Here is a 22,809-nt window from a genome sequence, read left to right on the forward strand (position 1 = left end):
AGGAAGAGATAGAAAGGAAAGAGGGAGGGAGGGAGAGATAGAAAGGAAAGAGGGAGGGAGGGAGAGATAGAAAGGAAAGAGAGAGAAAGGAAAGGAGGGAGAGATAGAAAGAAAAGAGGGAGGGAGGAACGAGGCAGGGAGAGATACAAAGGAAAGAGGGAGGGTGGAAAGAGGGAGGGAGAGATAGAAAGGAAAGAGGGAGGAAAGGGAGGGAGAGATAGAAAGGAAAGAGGGAGGGAGAGATAGAAAGGAAAGAGGGAGGGAGGAAAGGGAGGGAGAGATAGAAAGGAAAGAGGGATGGAGGAAAGGGAGGGAGGGAGAGATAGAAAGGAAAGAAGGAGGGAGGAAAGAGGGAGACATAGAAAGGATAGAATTATGGATGCAAGAACTCGCTCATGTGTGATAGCGCACACCCACACTTACTTTATTTGGGTTTTTTAAAAAAAATTATTTATTTATTTATTTATTCTTATATGCCGCCCAGTCCCAAAGGGACTGCCGCTCAGACACTATACTTTTCCGCCCACCCCGAAAAAAAATTAGAGGGAACACTGGTTATGATCCTAATAAAAACAACAAAAATATTTGCAAAATAATAGATTATAGAATCAAAAAAGATAGTGAACACTATCCTGTTTTCTCATTCAGGTGGGATATATGAAAGATTATTCAATGAAGCAGCAAACACACCAAAAATGCTATGAGTCCCATATTCTTCAAAGACACCCATTAGCCAAAAAATGTATCTAATAATTCATTTTCTAGAATAAAAATAGTATTTTTGTTACCTTATGCTTAGAATAGGATTAGGGTTAGAAATTGGTAAGAAGAATACAGGAAATACCTGATGCAATAGGAAAGTCCCATGGCAAGGCATTCCTCCACGATGATCCACAACGGCTGGGATATAACTAGAAAAAATATTTTAATTGAGACTGAATAGACAGCATCTTCTCCAACCATGTGCTTTCAAGATATATTTGGACCTGGAGTTCCCTACATTACACCCCAATCAGATATCCATATCCACACTGGCTAGAGCAAGGTTTCTCAACCGTGGCAAATTTTACAGTATAGATTGAGTGGGGAATTCTAAAAGTAGCCAAGATTGAGAAACACTGGCCTAGAATGATGAGAACTGTATTACAGTAAAGCTATACAAAATGCATATTATACATGCATAGTAAGGTATCTTCTTGCATCATTTTTAATGGCACAGGAGCTCTGCCCATCATCCATTCAAGGTCAATTCACTACTTCTGATGATACTACTTTGTTCTGTATCATCAATTTTTCAATCTCATTAGACTTTACCATCACTCTTTGTGAACAATTAGAGTGTCATAGGCTCATTATCTTATCTGTACAATATGAAGTGTTTATTTATTCATCTGAAACAATATCGGAAAGACAGCATATACAATACGGAGTCAGTAGTCTGACTCAACATAAAGTGCTAAGCAGAGGCATTGGACCAGTCCAATTCAGTTATTACTAAAGTTGAATCTATCCTATAAATACTTTTTCCAGCAAATTCACTAAATCAGAATGAACATTTTCAGCTGTGTAGTTCACTTGGTAATTATGGCTCCTAAATTAGTTAGCAAAAAGTAATTGTTCAGAAATATATAAAGCAACTTACTCGCCATTAGCTTCCAGCTCACAGATTTCAAAGAAGACCATGAGATCATACTTGCATTGACATGGGCCAATGCTGGGTCTTGTCATGGCGCTCAATTTTGTTGCAGGCACTGCAAAAATAATAAAATGGAATAATTGGTCAAGTATAAAGGTTGAGAAACTCAATTATCTCATATTGCAGCTGGGTTTCTACATCATGCCTAAAGGGCTAAGTTGAAAAGATAAATGGCTGGTACTAGAAGGCCTTTGGGCATAAATGCACAGAAGCAAGACAAAGGAATCTGTGAGTCTATGCACAATTTTTCACAAGAACCAGATATTTAAAAAATCATGAAAGATACAAGGCAATATGCAAGGCACACAAAGAAAGGGGAAACATGTTACATCCAACATCATTAAGAGCATCAAACAAAGATAACAGAATAACAGAATAAGAATAATAACAACAGAATAAGGACCATGCGTTGTGGTTCTTAGTTGCTGTGACTAAATAAGCAGTTATTGGACACTTGGAGCAACTTTTCTGTAATGGGTGCCTAAAAATTATTCCAATTATTCTTCAAACATTGAGATATCCCAAGGAGATAAATTCTAGAAATCAGATCTGTTTAAATAGGAGAAACTTCATTGTTATGTGTCCCTCACCAAGGACATTTTTTTAAAAATTCAGTTGATATCCTGTCTTTCCAACTAGGCCAGTATCCAATTCAAGAGAGAAGTTAGTTAAAAACTGTAAATTAGATTATATTGATGTTTTACCATTTAGATTAGGGGTCTCAAATCCCTGGGTCATGGCCCATTACGGACCATGACCTATTTGCAGCCAGATCACGCAAGTGGCAGGCTGGCACACACATATAGCTTGAATTACATGAGTAGAGGGCCAGTGTGCATGCATGCACACACGCAACTCAATTCGCACATGCATTCACATGTGCTCTGGCCTGCAGCTTGCAAGCCCACCACTCACATGGCTTGGTTCCCCTCTCTCTTCTCTCTACCAGGCTGCTAAGCCACAAAGGTTGGGGACTACTGATTGAGATGTATGTTTCATGAGAAAGGAACAACCAGAGATGAGACAGAAATAATTATCTTCTACATCTCATTTCTTATGAAAATTCAGACAGGATGTCAGTTATTTCAATTAACCATCAACTGAAGTCAACACAATACTAATTTTTATAAAGATTTGGGACAGCTTTTCCAAATAACAGTTATTAATCACTAATTTTGTTTGTTCTAAATGTTTAAAAATTCTGAAATTTTCATTAATGCTCATGTTAAACAAATAATAATAATAATAATAATAATAATAATAATAATAATAATAATAGAAACATAGAAACATAGAAACATAGAAACATAGAAACATAGAAGTCTGACGGCAGAAAAAGACCTCATGGTCCATCTAGTCTGCCCTTATACTATTTCTGTATTTTATCTTAGGATGGATATATGTTTATCCCAGGCATGTTTAAATTCAGTTACTGTGGATTTATCTACCACGTCTGCTAGAAGTTTGTTCCAAGGATCTACTACTCTTTCAGTAAAATAATATTTTCTCATGTTGCTTTTGATCTTTCCCCCAACTAACTTCCGATTGTGTCCCCTTGTTCTTGTGTTCACTTTCCTATTAAAAACACTTCCCTCCTGGACCTTATTTAACCCTTTAACATATTTAAATGTTTCGATCATGTCCCCCCTTTTCCTTCTGTCCTCCAGACTATACAGATTTATTATTATTATTATTATTATTATTATTATTATTATTATTATTATTATTATTATTTGTATGCTGCCCCTCTCTGAAGACTCGGGGCGGCTACTTTATATACTTTCTCTCTTACCTGGTTTTGATAATGGCATGACGCGAGGAAAATGGCGGCGAGATGGTCTTAGGGGGCTATAAAAAAAGACATAACTAATTAAAATGAAAACCATAAAAATAAACAGTAATCAATCAGGGCAAACCTATTGCATAGATATTATAAATTTTCAAAAAAGAATTTGTGCTCCGTCAAATACTGGAAACTGAACATGCAGTGTAATACAGTATCACAATTTTTATTTGTGGAAGAATTTGAAATAACAAAGATTCAGTGTTTATAGCTGGTAATTGATTTCCGTTGCTCGGGTGACTAGCCAGGTTGGTTTGCCTAAATGTAATACAGTAGTGTTGTTGTGTCTCTTTATATGATTCTTCAAACATACTTTTGCTTTGCAAAAGTTAAATTGTTGCTAAAAACCAGGCAAACATCTCGGTGCCTCGTAGAACAAGTTCCACTTCTCATATAGAAGCAGATGAGCCACAGGTAGTGAAAGATCAGGGTTGGTAGTTTACCTGAGTACATCCTTGCAGAGAGGGGGGAAAGGATACTGCTGATAGTGGCCAAACACCTCAAAGACAATTGGCTGGCTTTTAATGTATTCAATAAAGGATTTAGTGACCTCAACTGCAATCTGTGAGACAGAAAAGAAAAGGATACAAAGGCTTATTTTATATAACAAGATATTCAACTTAAAATGGCCAGATTATTAAGCTGGGTAAAACTTGCTGGGAGATCTAAAACTTTCATTCACTGAAGCTAAAAGAAAAGGGGGCAAAACTTAAAACTTCAATGTTAATATATGTTAATATATCTCATTATCTTCATTGATTTTGTGGCACTCTAGGCATTCATTCCTTCATCTTTCAACAAAGACATGAAATTTCTTTCAATGAAATCAACAAAGCAAGGCATAAAATATCACAAATTATGTCAAGGACATAATTGTACAAAATAAATTCTCCCCTTTCGTGGTCATCTAGAAACAAAATACTGTTGTCTTAAAACTAGCAATATAATCCTCTAGTAGTGTAATATACATAGAAATCATTAAAACTGGTATTAGACAGTAAGCAGAAAGTTGGATTTAAGTTCCTGCCAATCTTAAAAGACTTACACAATTTAGAAAAGCAATGAAAAATATACAAAATTAACAACATGAAACAGAAAATTATACTAACATTCTGAACATGATAAAAGCCAAGAGGTGGGCCTCGACCAGTGTTCTTCAAGGGCTCGGTAGAGAAGGCTTCATCATGGCGGTGAATAAAGCTGTGAAAAAAGAGCTTTTATTACTATGCTTGAATACATTCATTTCAAAAGCATATACGTGCATGGTATGTGAGTATGCACATATGTGCATTCATTCATTCACATTGTAAACACAAGTTCAACTGCAGTCTGTTGGGCATCACCAGGCCTCCTATATGGTGTGCTCTACTCTGTTGGAATTTTTCAATTCAGAAACTGAAAAACTGAAACTGAAAAAAAAAATCACAAGCACAATTGTAGCCACCATAGCATGTTAGGATAGGATTACACTATATCTGGACTTCTAACATAAATGCCTTTTACTATACACTTCGATTCCATTAGCCAGGACAGGACTGCACGTAGGTCACATAGTGAGTCTGCATTTCTGGTGAAATCTGCTTAAGGAAGTGACTGGCCATAAAATGGTTCAAGCAACTCTCCTCAGATAAGAATGTGTCAACAGGATGAGAACTGTGTGATCAAAAGATGCAATTTACATTGCCTGGGGTAAACAGGACGAAGGCTGTGATAAAAGACCTTGTTCTGTGGTAAAAAGGAGACAGCTGTGTTAACAACAAAAGGTCCCAGGAAATTGGCCATGAGACACATTTGCTCAGTGGAAACTGGTTACGTGCCATATGGAGATAGGAAGGACTCGGAAGTTGTGTCATCTTTTAGAGTTACGTTATTGGATGTTTGTATATCACTTGACATATACGTGTAATCATTCCATTTGTATATTCCCTCAATAAAAGGAGGTGCACAGCTCAATACTGTGTCATTTCACTCAGAGAGAGATGTGTCCAAGTCTTCTTTCTAGGATTGATGTTGCTCTAAGTTCCTCTGAAGACATCGCTCCCCTCAGGGACTTTGCAGCACCTCACACAATACATGGATAGATTAGGAAGATAAACACGTTTCCCTCTCATCTTGTAGGGTTCTTCTGTACTTCCACATTCTTCCATGAGTAATTGATAACTTTAGGCTATTAAGCTTTGTTTCTCTAGTTCAGTGATGGCGAACCTATGGCACAGGTGCCACAGGTGACACGCGGAGCCTTATCTGCTGGCACGCGAGCCGTTGCCATAGCTCAACTCCAGTGGGCATGTGTGCACTGGCCAGTTGATTTTTGGCTTGCATAGAGGCTCTGGGAGGGCATTTTTGGTTTCCAGAGAGCCTCCAGGGGATGGGAGAGGACATTTTTACTCTCCTCCGGCTCCAGGGAAGGCTTTGAAGCCTGGGGAGGGTGAAATCTGAGCCTACTTGGCCTACCAGAAGTTAGAAAATAGGCCATTTCTGGTCTCCAGAGGGCTTCCAGGAGGTGGGGAAAGTTGTTTTCATCTTCCCCAGGCACTGAATTATAGGTGTGGGCAATAGCACACTCGGACACTTTTTCGGCATCCAAGGAAAAAAAGGTTCGCCATCACTGCTCTAGTTATTCTCAGTGAGAACATTTTAAATGCACTTATGTTCCGGCCTCCGTTTTTTAATATTAAAATCATTTTGATTAATTCTCTCAAGCCAGGAATTCCATGTGAAAATAGTGGATCAATTACAAACAATGACCACAGTCTTCTAAATTTATCTAAACTGCATAAATAGCAAATGGTGGAACAGAAATTGCCTCTTACTTAAATTGGCAGAAGATGTCTGCATATTCTGCTGAGATGCTGGAGGCCTGTAGAACAGTAACTCTGAAAGTGAAAATGCTGCCCAATTTCAGGTGCTCCAAAGCTGCCTCCAATGGTCCATCAACTGTGGATTTCTCTGAACTCTCCAGGAGAATATCTTCTGGAGTGGCTAAGAAAACATAATAGCAATTGTAAATACTTTCTTCTCAAATATTTTTTGTCCATGTTTCTTATGTACAACAAAGAAGAAAATTATCTCTCCATATTGGAGAAAAAATTCATCAAAGAAAGTTATAATGATCAATTTGCCATTTATCAGAAATTCTGGGAATGACACATTATAGCTGACAATATGGTCTATAAACCACACATCAGAAAGCAACTAATTGTGACTGAAGTTTCTGATCAGTCTTATGAAAAGCACTTTGCAATAATCTAAACATACGACACTGCCTCTTTTGTGGAACCTTAAATTCCCCCCCCCATCTTAATTTAGCTGTATTCTCATTTAATTCATTTTCATTGTGTTAAGTGTTTAATCTTTAAAAATACTGACATTTTGTAGAGTATGTAAACCTATTTCATTTCTCAGTCTAGTCTTTCAACTGCATCAGAACCATACAAATATATCTGAAAACGTAGCATTTTACATTTTCTTTACAACAAGGCTATGCACAAGTTTCCTCCCCTGCCTCAAAACAGGAAGACTCTTTACCTGCACAAGTGTTGTTGTTGACTTCGTCTGCTGATGGCCCTATGTCAGTCATTTGTCCCTGTCCTTCTACTATGCGCAGCTCCTCTTGTGATGTTCCAGAGCGAGACATTCCCACTGCAGGACAGGATTCAGACTGGAACTACCAAAAAACTCTCCATCAATATTATTTCTCTGGCAATAAAACATTTTCTCTCTTCTTTTTAAACAGTTGCATCACAACAATATATCAAATATATATCAATATATTTAAAAAATTTAAAAACATTAAAAAAACCAGACAGGCTAAAAAAGGAAAGAAGGGCATGCAAGGACTGTTGCATTTATATTTATTATTCATTTTATTTTATTATCCTATTTTCTTCTTCAAGGGGTTCACAGTGGTTAACATGAGTCAATAAAAATGTCATATGCTTTTGAGTAGTATCCATAAAATGAAATATAAACTCATCCATTCAAACACCAGACCAACAAAATCTAGATCATGAAAGTTGTTAATGTCTGTTTTTAGTTAACCTAGAGACTGGAAAAATCTCTGCTTAGGTTTTTAATCTCAGTACATGTAAAGCAATGTAAACACAGAGCTGTTGCTGAGAAAAATTTAAAAGTACATATTCCAGACATCTGGCAACAGTATTAGGTTGTGATATATCCCATCCCATCAAAAGTCCCGTGTGTTTAAAATCTATGTAAGAAACCTATTAATAATTGATTAGGTATGAGACAAGTATCTTCATGAAATCAACCCCACTGAAATAATTCCCATATAGTTCTGGTTTTTACAGCATACCTTCTCAAAGTGTTGATCATCAAAGGAAATTTTAGCTGTTCCTGACTGCCGCACTCCTGAGCCATAATCTGGTGCTTCTTCATCAGCTGGAAACAGTCAAGTAAATAAGTAAATAATAAGTAAATGAAAGCTTATTTATTCAGTTAGTATAGCCACCCATCTTAAAGTAGCTCTACATGCAGTGAGCAATAATCCAAGTTTTCATTTTCCAAGTTCAAAAGTTCTAGGTGTTATTTTTATAGTACCATTTTCAGAAGTTGCCAAACAACCCTCTCAATCAATCATCAGGGAAAGACCATTTGGGAGAGGGCCATTAATCCAGCACTTTTGTTGTGTTTGTATTTCTAGAGTAAATTAAGTATGTGGCTGAAGTGTGGAACAAATGATTGAGGAGTTCCCCAAATGTCAACTGATGACATGGGATAAAATTATAGTTATTGTTTAAGCTTGAGAAAATAAAATATTAATAAAATTATTAAAAATAATTTTATTAATCTTACAGTTGAAAAAGTCAAAATTAATACAAACTACAAACTATACATAAAATATAGAAAGTGCAAGAAGAGGGAAGGAGAGAAAATAAAGAAGTAACTTTCTTCTTCATCACGAGATCAAGCAATTTTAGTAAAATATCACGATCTCTTGGTAACCCAACAAATACACTTTTCTTTCCTTTACTCATCACACAACTTTTACCAAAATATTAAAGTGTTGTCATTCATTCTTCGTCATCAAAAGGCTATCCAAAATACTACAAAAGGTTATTTGAAATAACTACAAAACTGTTGGGAATCATCCAAGCTGGCAGGAAAAAGGGATGAGTGTAACCATAAAAGGTCCAGAATTAGTCTTTCCCGAATTCTTTAGTACCTTCTCTAATTGTTCCCAAGGGAGAAATACCAGACCTGCTGTTTTGTAGATAGAACATAATAAATAGTTAGCTCAAACTCTATACATGCAGATTATTCGTGCTTGACAATAGCTGTTTTACCCTTGATCAAATAAGCTGATTCTGTAACCCTTTTCCCCACTTTAAACAATTTCAGATTTTAATCTCTTAAAATAATGTCCTTGTGCTTGATTTTTTTAAATCTTCTATTTCTCTCATCATTAAGCACTTAGAAGCTTCAACAGATCTCCTTTATAAATCCAATAAAAATAATTATCCAAATTACTCTCCATAAAAGTACGGTATTTTATTGTTGCTTAAATATTTTGTTCCATTTAGCATTAATATGTCTACGTATTCTTCTTTAGGATTTAGTCATTTTTAGTTTCCTTTAGTTTCCCATAGGAAGGATCATTCTATTTAATTACAAATTCTAATTTCAAAATCATCTGGACCCTACATTTGCTTTTAACTTTCCAAAATAATCACTTTGACCTTTCTTTTGTACTGTATTCTAAAACAGTATTATTTTTCTTACTCCTTAAACTTATATGTTAAATTTCTTTTGCAAAGGAGAAGGAAACTCATCCCCCTGAATTCAATAATTGTTGTCATTTCAAAGGTTCTTAATATTTCAAAATAAGTTAAAAAAAATACTTCCAAAGGTAATTAAAAAATGAGGTTTGGTTGAACTTTTTGCCTATTAAAAAGTCTGCATTATAACTGTAAGGTAAGATGGAAATCCTATTCTCAGCTGTTCAACTAGAAGTCAATCATAAAAGCTTCTGTCCTACAATCTACTCATCGGGAGCACCTGAACAGAGCAGAAGGGGTCATCTCAGTTTTTTCTTGCTGCAGAAAACTTCTCTGGTTTGCCATTGTAATGTCCGCAGTGGATAACATTTTTAGAAAGATACCAAGCTTGCCATATATCCTCTTATATTGTTCAGCCTTTTAGGTATCTAACAAACTCTTCATCAGGTTTCCTCCCAGCGGTGCAGTACCTCCATAAATGCTAATTATAAGTTAACGTGCTTCATTCTATGATCTTCATTGATTAGTAACCTTTCTGTCCTCTCCTTGTGCAGCTGCTTCTAGCATAGCTTCTGCAATTGATAAACAAGTCTTTCTGATGTTGGAAAAAGTAATTTCAAATACCTTTAGGTCTAAGTACCTTTTTTTTTTTTTGCAGTTTTTCATTGAGTTTTTGTCAGAATGCCAAAAAAAAATCAAACAATGTGTCCTCCTTTTCCTACCATTTGCCCCCCTTTCCAAATGTCCTGTCTTCCTTTGCCTGTTCAGATATCTGGTAATCCTGTCTTCGTGGCTTCAATATTTCCTGAGGTTAGCATGTTTATACATTACAATGGCTCCTTAGCTGACTTGGTTAAATATGTTCTTATGAATCCGTTGAAACACTAACTTTTGCTCTCTGGGATCCCTAGCAATAATATTAAAGTATTCTCCCCTTTAATGCACCCTAGTTATTCATTTTAACTGTTTGGAAAACAGTTTGGAAACAGTTTGGAAAACACTACTCTTTGGATGGGTTATAAATATACAAGAAGATCTTTCCCCACAGATATTACTTTTTTTAAAGTTGCTCACCAGAAGAAGGACCGGTTCCTCCTTCATTACGTTTATCCACCTCTTACCTGAAATTGCCTGAACTGCTACCCGCAGGAATCCTTTCACTTCCCCCTTCTCGCTGACAATGGCAACACGGTGGACCAAAGGTACAGGGTATAGCAAGTTGCTGAGATAGACAAATGCTCTGGAAGGCAAAGTAACATAGGACAGCGGTCACTGCGTCCCACGTATGAACTTCTCCAAACATACTCCATAGCCGATGGTAGCTGGGACCACAGTTCACCGCTCACATCACAATATGGTGCTGCAAAGCAAAATTAAAGAAAAGCAGCCATGGCCAGCCGGACAGAGAGGGGGGTTTCAGCGTGCTTAAAACAGAGCTCCTGTACTGAGCATGAAGCGAAAATGTAGTGAGTTAGTGAGCGCTAGCACAGAGTACCTCTGGTTCTGTCATCTCTCATGACCGAAGGGAAGGGAAAGGGATGGTGCTGATGCAAGAAGGAAAACTAGAACAAGGACCTGTGGCCGGAGAGACTAGGCAACTAGTACCCTGGGTGCTGTAATTCGTCCAAGGTCCTGCGGCTGAATAACAATGGGTTCAAGGGACAGAAAAGAGAGAAGGCAGATGGGATTAGACTGAAGAAACTAAAAGCAGAAAGAACTGAAGGAGAGGGGAGTAAGGAGACTGGGGAGAAGAGGAAGTCCCTTCTAAAGAGGAACACTTTTTTTCCCAGAATTTTGAGAGGGACATAACACGTTCAATTTCAAGCCTGTTTCCAATGATTTCTTATCATTTCAAAACTACAGAATTAATTAGTCAACTAATGTGGCAAGAAGCATTTCTATAAAGACTATTATATGTTCAAGCTAGATTTGTGCAACTCATTGATGGGTAGAGAATGGAGGGATTCCTTGCAATATACCTAGGAGTAAAATTACTAAATGCAAGGTATCTATCATGGGAAGCTTAGATGAAATTCCCACATGGAACTAGGTAGGAACTTCGCTGCCTTCTTCAGCATGAGATCAACAACAGCTGATTCTGCATAAATCTGTGATTTCAGTGTCACCTGTGAGTAACAATAACACTATCCCGACTCCATATTCTGTAGTACCGTATTTTTTGGTATATAAGACACACCTTTTTCCTCCCTAAAAGAGGCTGATAATTAGGGTGCGTCTTATACTCTGAATGTAGCTTTTTTTTTCCCCCCCCCAGCCCTAACTAGCTGCTAACGATCTTCCCAGCTCTTACCTTGCAGGCTCTTTCATTGTTTCTCTCTGTGAAGAATGTTTTCCAAGCCCTAAGTCTTTGCAGGATTTGTTTCATTACTCTAACTTGCTCTGAGTAAGTTTCTTTCCAGCCCTAACCAGGTGCTAATGATGTTCCCAGCTCTTACCAGCTTGCAAGCTCTTTCATTGTTACTCTCTGCCAAGAATGTATTCCAAGCCCTCTCTTCATAGGGTTTTTTTCCATTGCTTTACTTGCTCCAGATGTTTCTTTCCAGCCCTAACCAGGTACTATTAATGTACCCAAGCTCTTTCATTGTTATTCTCTGTGAAGAATGTTTTCCAAGTCCTAAGTCTTTGCAGGGTTTGTTTCATTACTCTAACTTGCTCTGAGTAAGTTTCTTTCCAGCCCTAACCAGGTGCTAATAATGTTCCCAGCTCTTACCCTCTTGCAAGCTTTCATTGTTACTCTCTGCAAAGAAGAATGTTTTCCAAGCCCTAAGTCTTTGCAGGGTTTTTTCCATTGCTTTACTTGCTCACATTGTTTCTTTCCAGGTGCTACTGATGTTCCAAGCTCTTTCATTGTTACTCTCTCAGAATATATATATATTTAAGCCCTTAACCAGGGGATAAAATAATGTGCTGAAGTTGACCAGACTAAGAATGCTAGCTAGATGAATATCTGGTAAGCAGATTCTTTTCCCTATTTTCCTCCCCCCAAAATAAGGTGCATTTTATATTCCAGTGCGTCTTATACTCTGAAAAATATGGTTATTAGAACATGTTGGTGATTTTACATATTATTTATTTTTTGGGATGTATTTTCTTGATGACTTGCATGTGGAAACAGATATTGATAGATTCCATTTTAACCCTTTCAATTGGATTGATAATATATCTTAAAATGAAAGGCACACATAGGATATTTATATTACCATTATACTTCGGTAACCCATTATAGATTTGAAGCGTTATCCCTTATGGAGCAAATAGACATCAATAGAATTCTATTATATCCGCTTCTGTATCATATTGTATAGTATAGCAAGTTAGGACAAACTACTTGGCAACAGATTACAACATGACAGTACAGTAGAAAAGCTAGACTTTTAGATGTGTATGTATTCCTGTGCCATCTTAAATATTGCTAAGGATGGGACATGAAAAAGGAATCAAATACACATTGCAATCATAACACTAAAATTAAATAATATTTCATGTATGAAAATGCCCTAGGAGTCCCTCTGCTTAAAATTTATTAGAATTATTTTGAAATAGAAAACTATGCATTAGATCCAGATTGAGCTGTTTAGCTATTTTCACTCAGTGTCATGCCATCACACACAGAGACAAAGGCAAGCATTTGTCATACTGATGGGTTGTTTGTTTAATGCTTTCAGTCCCGTATTTTTCTCCTTAACATATTGAAATCTCCATGTTCAATTTTATCACACTCTCAGTGCTGGTTATACTTATGGAGATAAGGAAGTATAAATCACATAGTGGATAAATTTATAAAAATGGAAAATTAGGATTCTATAATATAAACAAGCATTTTAGAGATATAAGATATGGTGACTGTAACCTATCTGGTATAGGATTGTAGAACTGGGATCATTTACACCAATTATAATAACCTGACTTCCTGTAATATTACTTTTTTGTTATTTTAACTATTTCCTTCTTAGAAATGAATAGGAAGCAACGAATTCAAACTTGGTAGCTAGAATAGTATTAAAATGGACAAAAAATTCTATTCTATGAGATGAAACATTTCTTAAGAAACATTATGACAATCTTATCTGTGGTACATGACAGAATCTAGAATCATTATGGGCCAATTAAAAATATCCTATAGAAATTATGTTCTACCTAATGGTAAAACTATGCTTTAGCACTATTAGCTATTCTGTTCTCCTAGCAGAATTCTAAAGTTATTCGTTATATGGCTAATACATATCAAGCTAATTTTAACATATAAATTATTTTGCTCAACATGTTTTGATTGTTGTGAAAATGCGCATAAGCTTACACACGAGGCGATGTTTTTCTCTAGATCTGTAAAAATCTAATTTTACAAACTCAACACGTCAATTTCTCCCATCTTCAGTTGACTTCCTACAATTCTTTAAAGTTCCCATTCAAATGTTTAATTTTATAGTAAAATTTAGAAAATTAACTAACAAAAGCTGATGGTTGGAAGCATTATGACAAATAGTACAGTGTCTGCTTCACGAGAAGAAAACATTATTGTAGATCACAAGAATTATCAACGGATCCAGTCTGCAGCATTATCTCTATTTTTATATTGGATCTATTCTGATACTGTATTGGACGGTTTGACACTGATAGATGATCCATTGCAGCACCATTGTGAAACAGGCCAGAAATAACGAGACCCATAATTAAGCATTTCACAGGCTGAAATTGCCTCTTCGTTACAATTAATCAAAGGGAAGGAAAGAACATATGGAGATGGAGAGATTGAGGAGAAGAATCAGCAAGAAGAGGGGGGGAAGGGGAAAAAGGCAAGAAGGTGGTGGAAAAGAGCTGAATAAAGGAAAACGGAAAAGAGAGGTTGTGTGTCATTAAAGGAACAGAGTCGCTAACCACAAGATTGGTGAGGTGCAAAGATGGCATGCTCAGACCAAAGAAAAGCCTTTCAAAAGAAGACAAAAAGTGAAATAACCATCCCCCCCAATTTTGCTTAAGCTTTGGAGATAGAGCCAGCAGCTAAAAATAAATAAATAAGGAAAATTAAATAAAAATCAAGACAAAAAATCCAATCAAAGCACACTTCACGAGAAATGTGAACGGCACAGCTGCTGCATGGGAGGAGTCAACTTTGACTGACTCAAAAGACCCCCAAGAACAGTTCACAGGATTGGGGGAAGAGGGTATTCCCTCATTGAACTATTTGGTCATTTGGCCTGTTTGTTGATTTAAGATCTCAAATCCCCCAAGAGGAGAAAAAAAAAAGGGAAGAAGCCAGCTCTTTCGGTCTGAGACTGCAGGACTCTTCCCCTTTATCCCTCTCTGTCTTTTGTAAGCTCCTTTGCTCCCTCGCTTGCTTCCGGTTTCCTAAATGCTACTTAAAAGGGAGAAAACTAAAAGTCAGGGTTTCCTGCCTCAACTAAGACGGCTGGATGCAAGTTGTCAGAACTCCCAACAATTGCTGCAGCTATAACAAGCCACGATGACATCAGAATAGATGCATCATGACATCATCATGAAGATAACATAATTATCTAATGACGTAATGATGTCCGATATAAGTGGGAAAATCACATCATTTGTTTGATGATGTCATGATGCATGTGTTTGTCCACTCCTTAACCTATAACAGTGATGGCGAACCTATGGCACGGGTGCCACAGCTGGCACGCGGAGCCATATCTGCTGGCAAGTGAACCATTGCCCCAGCTCAGGTCCAACATGCATGTGTGTGCTGGCCAGCTGATTTTTGACTTGTACAGAGGCTCTGGGAGGGTGTTTTTGGCTGCCAGATAGCCTAATAGCTAAATATTAGATTTGTTACTATGTATTGTTTACCATTGTTGTGAGCCGCCCCGAGTCTACGGAGAGGGGCGGCATATAAATCCAATAAATCTAATCTAATCTAATCTAATCTAACGGGGGCATGGGGGAGGGTGTTTTTACCCTCTCCCATCTCCAGGGAAGTCTTTGGAACCTGGAGAGGGCAAAACACGAGCCTACTGGGCCCACCAGAAGTTGGGAAACAGGCCGTTTCTAGCCTCCAGAGGGCCTCCAGGGGTGGGGGAAGCTGTTTTCACCCTTGCCATCACTGAACTAAGACATCCTTCTACAACTTATTCCAGTCGCCCTGTGAAAGGCAGTCTTTAACTGTTGCCTAATGAGACAAAAATAATTCGTTAGGGCTTTGCCAATTGATAACACTATTGCAAAAACCTCAGCCAATATTTTGGCAGTCAGTAAGACTGGGTTCATATATTTATTATTTATTATTATTTATTTTATTTGACTTCTATGCCACCCAAACCTGAAAGACTCAGGGCAGATTACAACAATATATATACTGTATTATATACAATATACTGTATTACATCAGTTTGTTTCTTTTTCATGGTTCTTGAATAAGCTGCAATGGCTTAAGGAAAGCTAATTTAAGCACATAAAGCATGGCCCAATAATTGTATCCTTTTGAAGATTGATTTCTAGCATTATACTTCCTTGGTGATTCAGATTATGCATTGGTTACTAAAATAAGACTTCCCCCCCTGTTTTTCTGAGCAAAGAAGATGCCATGAGTCCACTGTTGGGGTATAGAGAAATAAATGATATATGTATTATGACATCATCACACAATTGATATAACTTGGAAATCTGCATTAGCCACTATCCAAAAATTGTGACATTTGAGTTACACTCCTGTGCCACCATTTTGTCATCATTGAGGCTTGTTATAGTTATACAGAATGGTATATTGGAGTATAGTAAATGGTAAAGTCACTTTTATTGTCCTAAAGCAACAAGGACAAAGTTTTTCAGTACATATATGAAAATAGCAACTGACCCAATTTGCTTTCTAAAAATAAGTGTTTCTGCTAACTGCAATGTTGCAGGAGTTCTCCTTTAGCATTCCAACTTTCTAAATCCCAAATAGTCTTTAATTATGTTCTGCTCAGTAGCCCTTTAATTTAAAGTTACATGTTAATATCTATCCCAAATCAATGGATAACTATATTAAATCTATGGCACTAATTTTCTGTGGATAGTCTACCATGTGTAAATTAGTATACATTTTAAAATGCTAGTGGCCACCTTAATTAAGAAAGAACAAACTCTTCTTTTAGTGCTAGTTCTTAGGAAATTATGCTCAATTCTGAGACTGTGAGAATACAGCTGCGGGTTCCATAGGATGTGGCAATATAACACGTGCACACATACAGACTCCCTTTAAAAATGTACAATGCCAAAGTGTTGGTTTTGCCAGCAAGTTACATCACATCCATTTACAGATGCCTTGTCTTTCATCCTGTGTTATTTCACTCTGCAGTTGGTCTTCCTTTCCACTACTCATCCCCTTAGGGAGGGGGAGGGGTGGGGGTTTTCCCTCTGAAATGTCTTTCGGGGGCCCTCCCCCCCAGTCCGTGGGAAAGCAGGTCTCTTATGCGAAAGAGCTAGTTCCTTCCCAGCATGCTCTCCTAAGACCTCACCAACCTTCCTACTAAACTGAACAGGGGGGAGCGGTCGTAAAATGGATCCTGGCCATCATACAGCGGGTACTCCGGAAAGATGTCTTCCTCCAGGTCCTCCTCCTCCTCCTCCTCCTCCTTCCCCACGTGCTGCTCGTCAGCAGGCTCGGTGATGTCGGAGTCAGGGTTCGAGAAGGTGGGGGAGGGGGTGAGATCAGCCATGCGCTCGCTCATGCATGTGTTGAAAATAGGAGAGCTGTTGCAGCCAGAGATATCTGAACTAAGGTTAGTACAACAAGATAGGAGACAGGTTAACACCAGCTAGTCTAACACACGCACGCGTGAACACAGAAAGAAAGAGAGAGGGAGGGAGAGAAAGACTAGGCCTCTTTTGCCCCTTCTTTAAAATCAAGCAGCAGAATTAATAAGGAAAGAGATCAAAAAAGAAACTTCCCAGATCAAACACATCTAACAAAAGGGCCACAAATGCCATCAGCTGAAAATTGATGCATGGGATGAGAACTTTCCTGGTGTCCATTTCATCAAATTGAGATTTTTGGAAAGGGGAAGATGTCCATTATGAATCCTCCCAAGTGACCGGATTATTTTTTAAAATACATCTTTGATTTGTTAAAATTCTATAGCTAGAATCCTTCCTACTTGGACTCCAACCAACTCTCAACTGATGGTATGACATTTTTTTCTCTAATAGTTGCATGTGAAGCACATGAGAACACACAATATATATTAGGTAGTATATAGGCAGATATCACACTCCATACATCAAACGCACAGACCTACACACAAAGGTACAAAATTCTATAAAAGATATTTTTTTTGAGCTACTCTTCACCCTACAATGTTTTTGCTTGGCTTTGGTTGCTACTGTTGTCATCTAGAAGCATCATACACCAAGAGGGTCTACATGATAATAAGGTAATGAAATGGTTGTCATATTCCAATCACATCTAATTATGATGGTTTTCATAATTCAGAAATTATAATCAACAAGCAAGAAGTTGTAACGATGGGCTACAACGTAGCTTGCATGGGTTAAACACACAATTGGCAAATGAGGAGGGCATCATGCTGGCTCAGAGAGAGTACAGACCATAATCATCTTGCTGCAGAAAGTTTCAGCTCTCTGGACAGCATTAGGCATGGTTTCGTGACAAATGTATGCAGTGCAAGAATGTGCGCAGATCATATTTAAAAGGCTCTGCGTCAAATAAATGGACAATCCACTCCAACACGGAATAGAGATGTTGACCTGATTTCCTATCTAGTATGAGATGTGATCTTAACATCTTGATCTAAAATGTAACACAATCATCAAGGAGAGTTTGTCTTACATATAATTTGCTTTGGCTAACTATGGAATGGTGTTTTCCCCCTTGGAACCCATTGGTTTTGCTTTATATTTTTTGACAAGGAAGACCAAAACTCTCACCTGCCAACCAGTCTGAACCAAGGAAAGCGGTCATAAAAGGGGTCTCCGCCTGTCACCACATTATCACAGTCTTCTATAACACTTGAGGGTACTTCAGCTGCCCGATCATACATCTCCCGCATCAAGTCCAACCTCTGCCTGCAATGGTAGAAAAAATGGATCTTCTAACAAAGCTGTAGTTGAGAAAATATTGCCCAACCAATTTACCTATGAATGCCACTACCTTACTTGATGTATTAAGAACTTGGTATAGAATACCAGGGTGATATGACAAAAAAACAAACATATGGCTCTTCCCTAGTAAAAACTGATTTGGAGGTGAGCCTGTAGCTTAGAGGTAAGGGTAGGTCTAGCTAACGAGAGCATAACAAGCTCGAAATAGATCTATACTAGACTTCTTTCTTTTCACTTATCAGCAAAAATATGTAACCACGCAGCATATACTGTATATCCATATAAATGCCTTGTATATGGCCCCGGGAGGGACTGATAGGCAAAAAGGAAGCTGTGTGCTCTCTCCCATATTTGGGTATACCACAGTGATTTGACAGAAAAGAATATGAAGATATATATAAATATATATATTTATTTGTTTGTATATTTCCATAAACAAATATATATTTGTTTGTTTCTGTAGATTTTCACGGGTATAGGTATGTATTTGGTGTGTTTGGGTTTTTTCCCGTGTATCGAGAGTATTTTTGCAATGTTTTGACAAGACCACACTCGTCATCTTCAGGCTGGTATTCTGCTTGCAGCAGCGCAAAGACCAGGATACCAGCCTGAAGATGACGAGTGTGATCTCATTGCAAAAACACTCATGATACATGGGAAGAAACCTGAACACACCAATATACAGTGATAACTCGTCTTACAAACCCCTTGTCATACAAACTTTTCGAGCTACAAACCTGGGGTTTAAGATTTTTTTGCCTCTTCTTCCAAACTCTTTTCACCTTACAAACCCAAGCCACCGACGCCACTGGGATGCCCCGCCTCTGGACTTCTGTTTCCAGTGAAGCGCCCGTTTTTGCGCTGCTGGGATTCCCCTGAGGCTCCCCTCCATGGGAAACACCACCTCCGGACTTCCGTGTTTTTGAGATGCTGCAGGGGAATCCCAGCAGTGCAAAAACGGGCGCTTCGGCTGGCAAAAGGGGTGAGTTTTGGGCTTGCACGCATTACAGTGGTCCCCCGATTATTGCGAGGGTTCCGTTCCAGGACCCCTCGCAATGATCGGTTTTTCACGAAGTAGCGCTGCGGAAGTAAAAACACCATCTGCGCATGCGCAGATGGTGTTTTTACTTCCGCCGCAGCAGCGAGGAGCCGAAGATTGGGGTTTCCCCGCCACCCACGCAAACTCCTCGCTGCTGCCGCGCCCGCCGCTTGTCTTGTCCGCCCGCCGCTTGTCCGCCGCCTGCCCGCGCGCCCGCCCTTCGCCCGCCCACGCCGTTCGCTCGCGCCGCTTCCCAGCTGAGTCCTGAAGCGAACTTCCGGAAGTTCGCCTTTGACGTTTGGCTTCGGGATTCAGTTGGGAAGCCGCGCGGGTGTTTTAAAACGTCGCCGCCGGCATGGGGGGCTTCCTAGCAGCCCCCCAAACCCGGGTTGGGGGTCCAGGGGGTGCTGGCAAGCCCCCCATGCCGGCGGCGACGTTTTAAAACAGCCATGCGGCTTCCCAACTGAGTCCCGAAGCCAAACGTGGAAGACGTTTGGCTTCGGGACTCAGTTGGGAAGCCGCGCGGCTGTTTTAAAACGTCGCCGCCGGCATGGGGGGCTTCCTAGCAGCCCCCCAAACCCGGGTTGGGGGTCCGGGGGGGTGCTGGCAAGCCCCCCATGCCGGCGGCGACGTTTTAAAACAGCCGCGCGGCTTCCCAACTGAGTCCCGAAGCCAAACGTCTTCCGCGTTTGGCTTCGGGACTCAGTTGGGAAGCCGCGCAGCTGTTTTTAAAACGTCGCCGCCGGCATGGGGGGCTTGCCAGCACCCCCCCAAACCCGGGTGGCCGGGCGAACAGCGAGCGAAGGGCGGGTGGCCGGGCGAAGGGCGGGCGAGTGGCGAACGGCGGGTGAGCGGGTGCTGGGGGGGCTTCTCGCCCTCCCGCCAGCAAGAGGGGGAAGACCCAGGGAAGCCGCCCAGCAGCTGATCTGCCCGGCGCCATCTACGCATGCGTGGCCATAGAAAAAAGGGTGCGCATGCACAGATGGTGTTTTGACTTCCGGGTTGAAAAATCGCCATATAGCCATTCGCAATGATCGGGATCGCGATACCCGGGGGATCACTGTAATCGCTTTTCCATTGATTCCTATGGGAAACATTGTTTCGTCTTACAAACTTTTCACCTTACAAACCTCATCCTGGAACCAATTAAATTCGTAAGATGAGGTATCAACATACATACATACATACATACATACATACATACATACATACATACATTCACAACATATTTTTTGCTGATAAGTGAAAAGGAAGGGAGACTAGTATAGAACCTGTCAAGATCTGGATCAATCAACAACTTCTTAGATCTGCCTTTGTCAAAAGGAGCCCTTGTGGCAAACTGGTTAGAATGCAGTATTGAAGGCTAACAACCCACAGCCTGGAGTTCAATCCTGAGGGGTCTCATTGATTCAGCCTTCCATCCTTCTGAGGTCAATAAAACAAGGACCCATATTGGAGGCAAAATGATGACATTGTAAACTGCCCAGAGAGTGCTGTATAGCACTATAGGGCTGTATATAAGTCTAAATACTATTGCTTTAAGTAAAAAAAAGGAACATGTGAGTTATCTACCACAGATCAAATAGCATCATGAATTAACATGGCTATCTTGTACCAAAGACTGGATAATTCTGTAGACTTATGTATTATGTAATATAATTCTGTTTACCTCATTCAGCCCTCTTAACCCAAATCATAGTCCACTGAAGGTGTTGTTTAAACAAGCAGTCACATAATTTAACACGGCAATTTAACTCAATTTTCCATTCACTTTTAGTTTCAAGTTTTATTGGATTTATACGCCGCCCCTCTCCGAAAACTCGGGGCGGCTAACAACAATCATGAACAATATACAATAAAATCCAATACTCCCGTTATATTTAAAAATAAGTTAATTCATTATGCTTCAAGATAAGAATGTCATGCCATTTCCCCCTACATTATTAAATATTGCCTCCTTTAGCCAGCCAGTAGCCACCTTGACTTTAAAAGTTCACACCTACCTGAGTTTCTCCAGAGTCCAGTAATGCGTTGCTCCATTTTTCTGGTCCTGCACTTCTACTGCCACAATGGTCCTTGGGAAAGGACGCTTCTCCCGGTCCTTGGCAGCATCTGGAGGAAGCAGGTCTGGAGGCAGAGGTGAGTAGAGGGTGTCCGTGAGGAGTACGAACTGAAACTGAACCTGGAAGTGAATTATAATTGTTGCTTGTTAGTATTATCGCAAGTCATGTATGTTTAAATTATATATTAGAACTGCCCCCACCCTCCTTGCCTTCCGTAAACTCCTTTAAACCCACCTTTGCTGCCAGGCATGGGGGAATTGAGATATCTCCCCCGGGCCTATACAATTTATGTATGGTATGTTTGTATGTATGTCTGATTAATAATGGGTTTTTTAAAAATGTTTTTAAACTATTAGATTTGTTATGAATTGTTCTATTGGTGTTGTGAGCCGCCCCGAGTCTACGGAGAGGGGCGGCAATCAAATCAAATCAAATCAAATCAAATCAAATCAAAATATTGTACAGAAAGGACAGGACTTAAATTTAGCGAAAAGTTTTGGGGGGCAATTTCCATTATTGAAGTTCTACCACTTAATATTATTAGATAATGGGGTGGGAAGTATCCACCTCTTGGACCAGATTTGTTTTCCAAACTATTTTGTAACACTCATTTAAGAGGAAGGAAGGAAGGAAGGAAGGAAGGAAGGAAGGAAGGAAGGAAGGAAGGAAGGAAGGAAGGAAGGAAGGAAGGAAGGAAGGAAGGAAATGCTTAATATCTTGTCTTAGAAATATTAAGAACTGTTTACCTTTTTCTTCAGTTCCACACTGATTGCATTGGCCTCCTTCAAGAAAATGGCATTGCCCCACAGCAGGTCCCGGAGAGATGTAAACTGATACCATTTCCACTTCCTAAAGGCCCAGAGTGCCAACTCAAACTCTCGCTCTGTCCACTGAACTAATGAGATAAACAAAATGAAATACCTCTGTAAGTTCAGCTACTTATTTTCATGTATTGCCTTGTCTTGCTCATGAGATTGCTTTGTCTTGCTCATGAGATAATATGAAAAGCATATATACTTCATAGGTCAATTTCACAAGGAGATACATGTAGGGGAGCCCTTTTCTTGCAAAAATGTGCAGAATCAGAAGAAAGTCTGTCACAAGGCATCTCTGCACAAAATGAATAACAACCGGATATCGCAATGATAGTTAGCGTCCATTTTAATTATAAATTTTCCATCCAATAAAACCACCAGCACGGTCCGATGATGGATATGGCACAGGAAGAAGAAGAAGAAGATCCAATAAAACCCCAATATACGTAACTATAATCAAAGCTGAAAATATAGCCAAATTACTTATGGAATTTGAACCCAAAATTTGCTAAGATTGTAAGAGTGTAC

The 22,809-nt window shown here is 39.2% G+C and overlaps 1 protein-coding gene across 1 annotated transcript in view; it reads right to left on the bottom strand.

Annotated features, from left to right (window-relative positions):
• KIF1A (kinesin family member 1A) overlaps window positions 1–22,809 on the bottom strand; it is a 126,105-nt gene that overhangs the window by 26,288 nt on the left and 77,008 nt on the right. Inside the window, exons 24-36 of the mRNA XM_070754038.1 lie at window positions 22,213–22,361; window positions 21,407–21,585; window positions 18,191–18,328; window positions 16,766–17,020; window positions 10,399–10,517; window positions 7,855–7,940; window positions 7,068–7,206; window positions 6,353–6,521; window positions 4,649–4,739; window positions 3,983–4,101; window positions 3,489–3,544; window positions 1,643–1,751; window positions 845–911 (exon numbers count right to left, since the gene is read on the bottom strand). Coding sequence (XP_070610139.1) covers window positions 845–911; window positions 1,643–1,751; window positions 3,489–3,544; window positions 3,983–4,101; window positions 4,649–4,739; window positions 6,353–6,521; window positions 7,068–7,206; window positions 7,855–7,940; window positions 10,399–10,517; window positions 16,766–17,020; window positions 18,191–18,328; window positions 21,407–21,585; window positions 22,213–22,361 — 1,676 coding nt within the window. The remainder of the gene's footprint in view (window positions 1–844; window positions 912–1,642; window positions 1,752–3,488; window positions 3,545–3,982; window positions 4,102–4,648; window positions 4,740–6,352; window positions 6,522–7,067; window positions 7,207–7,854; window positions 7,941–10,398; window positions 10,518–16,765; window positions 17,021–18,190; window positions 18,329–21,406; window positions 21,586–22,212; window positions 22,362–22,809) is intronic.

Source organism: Erythrolamprus reginae, chromosome 5 (assembly GCF_031021105.1).
Source record: "Erythrolamprus reginae isolate rEryReg1 chromosome 5, rEryReg1.hap1, whole genome shotgun sequence".
NCBI lineage: Eukaryota > Metazoa > Chordata > Lepidosauria > Squamata > Dipsadidae > Erythrolamprus > Erythrolamprus reginae.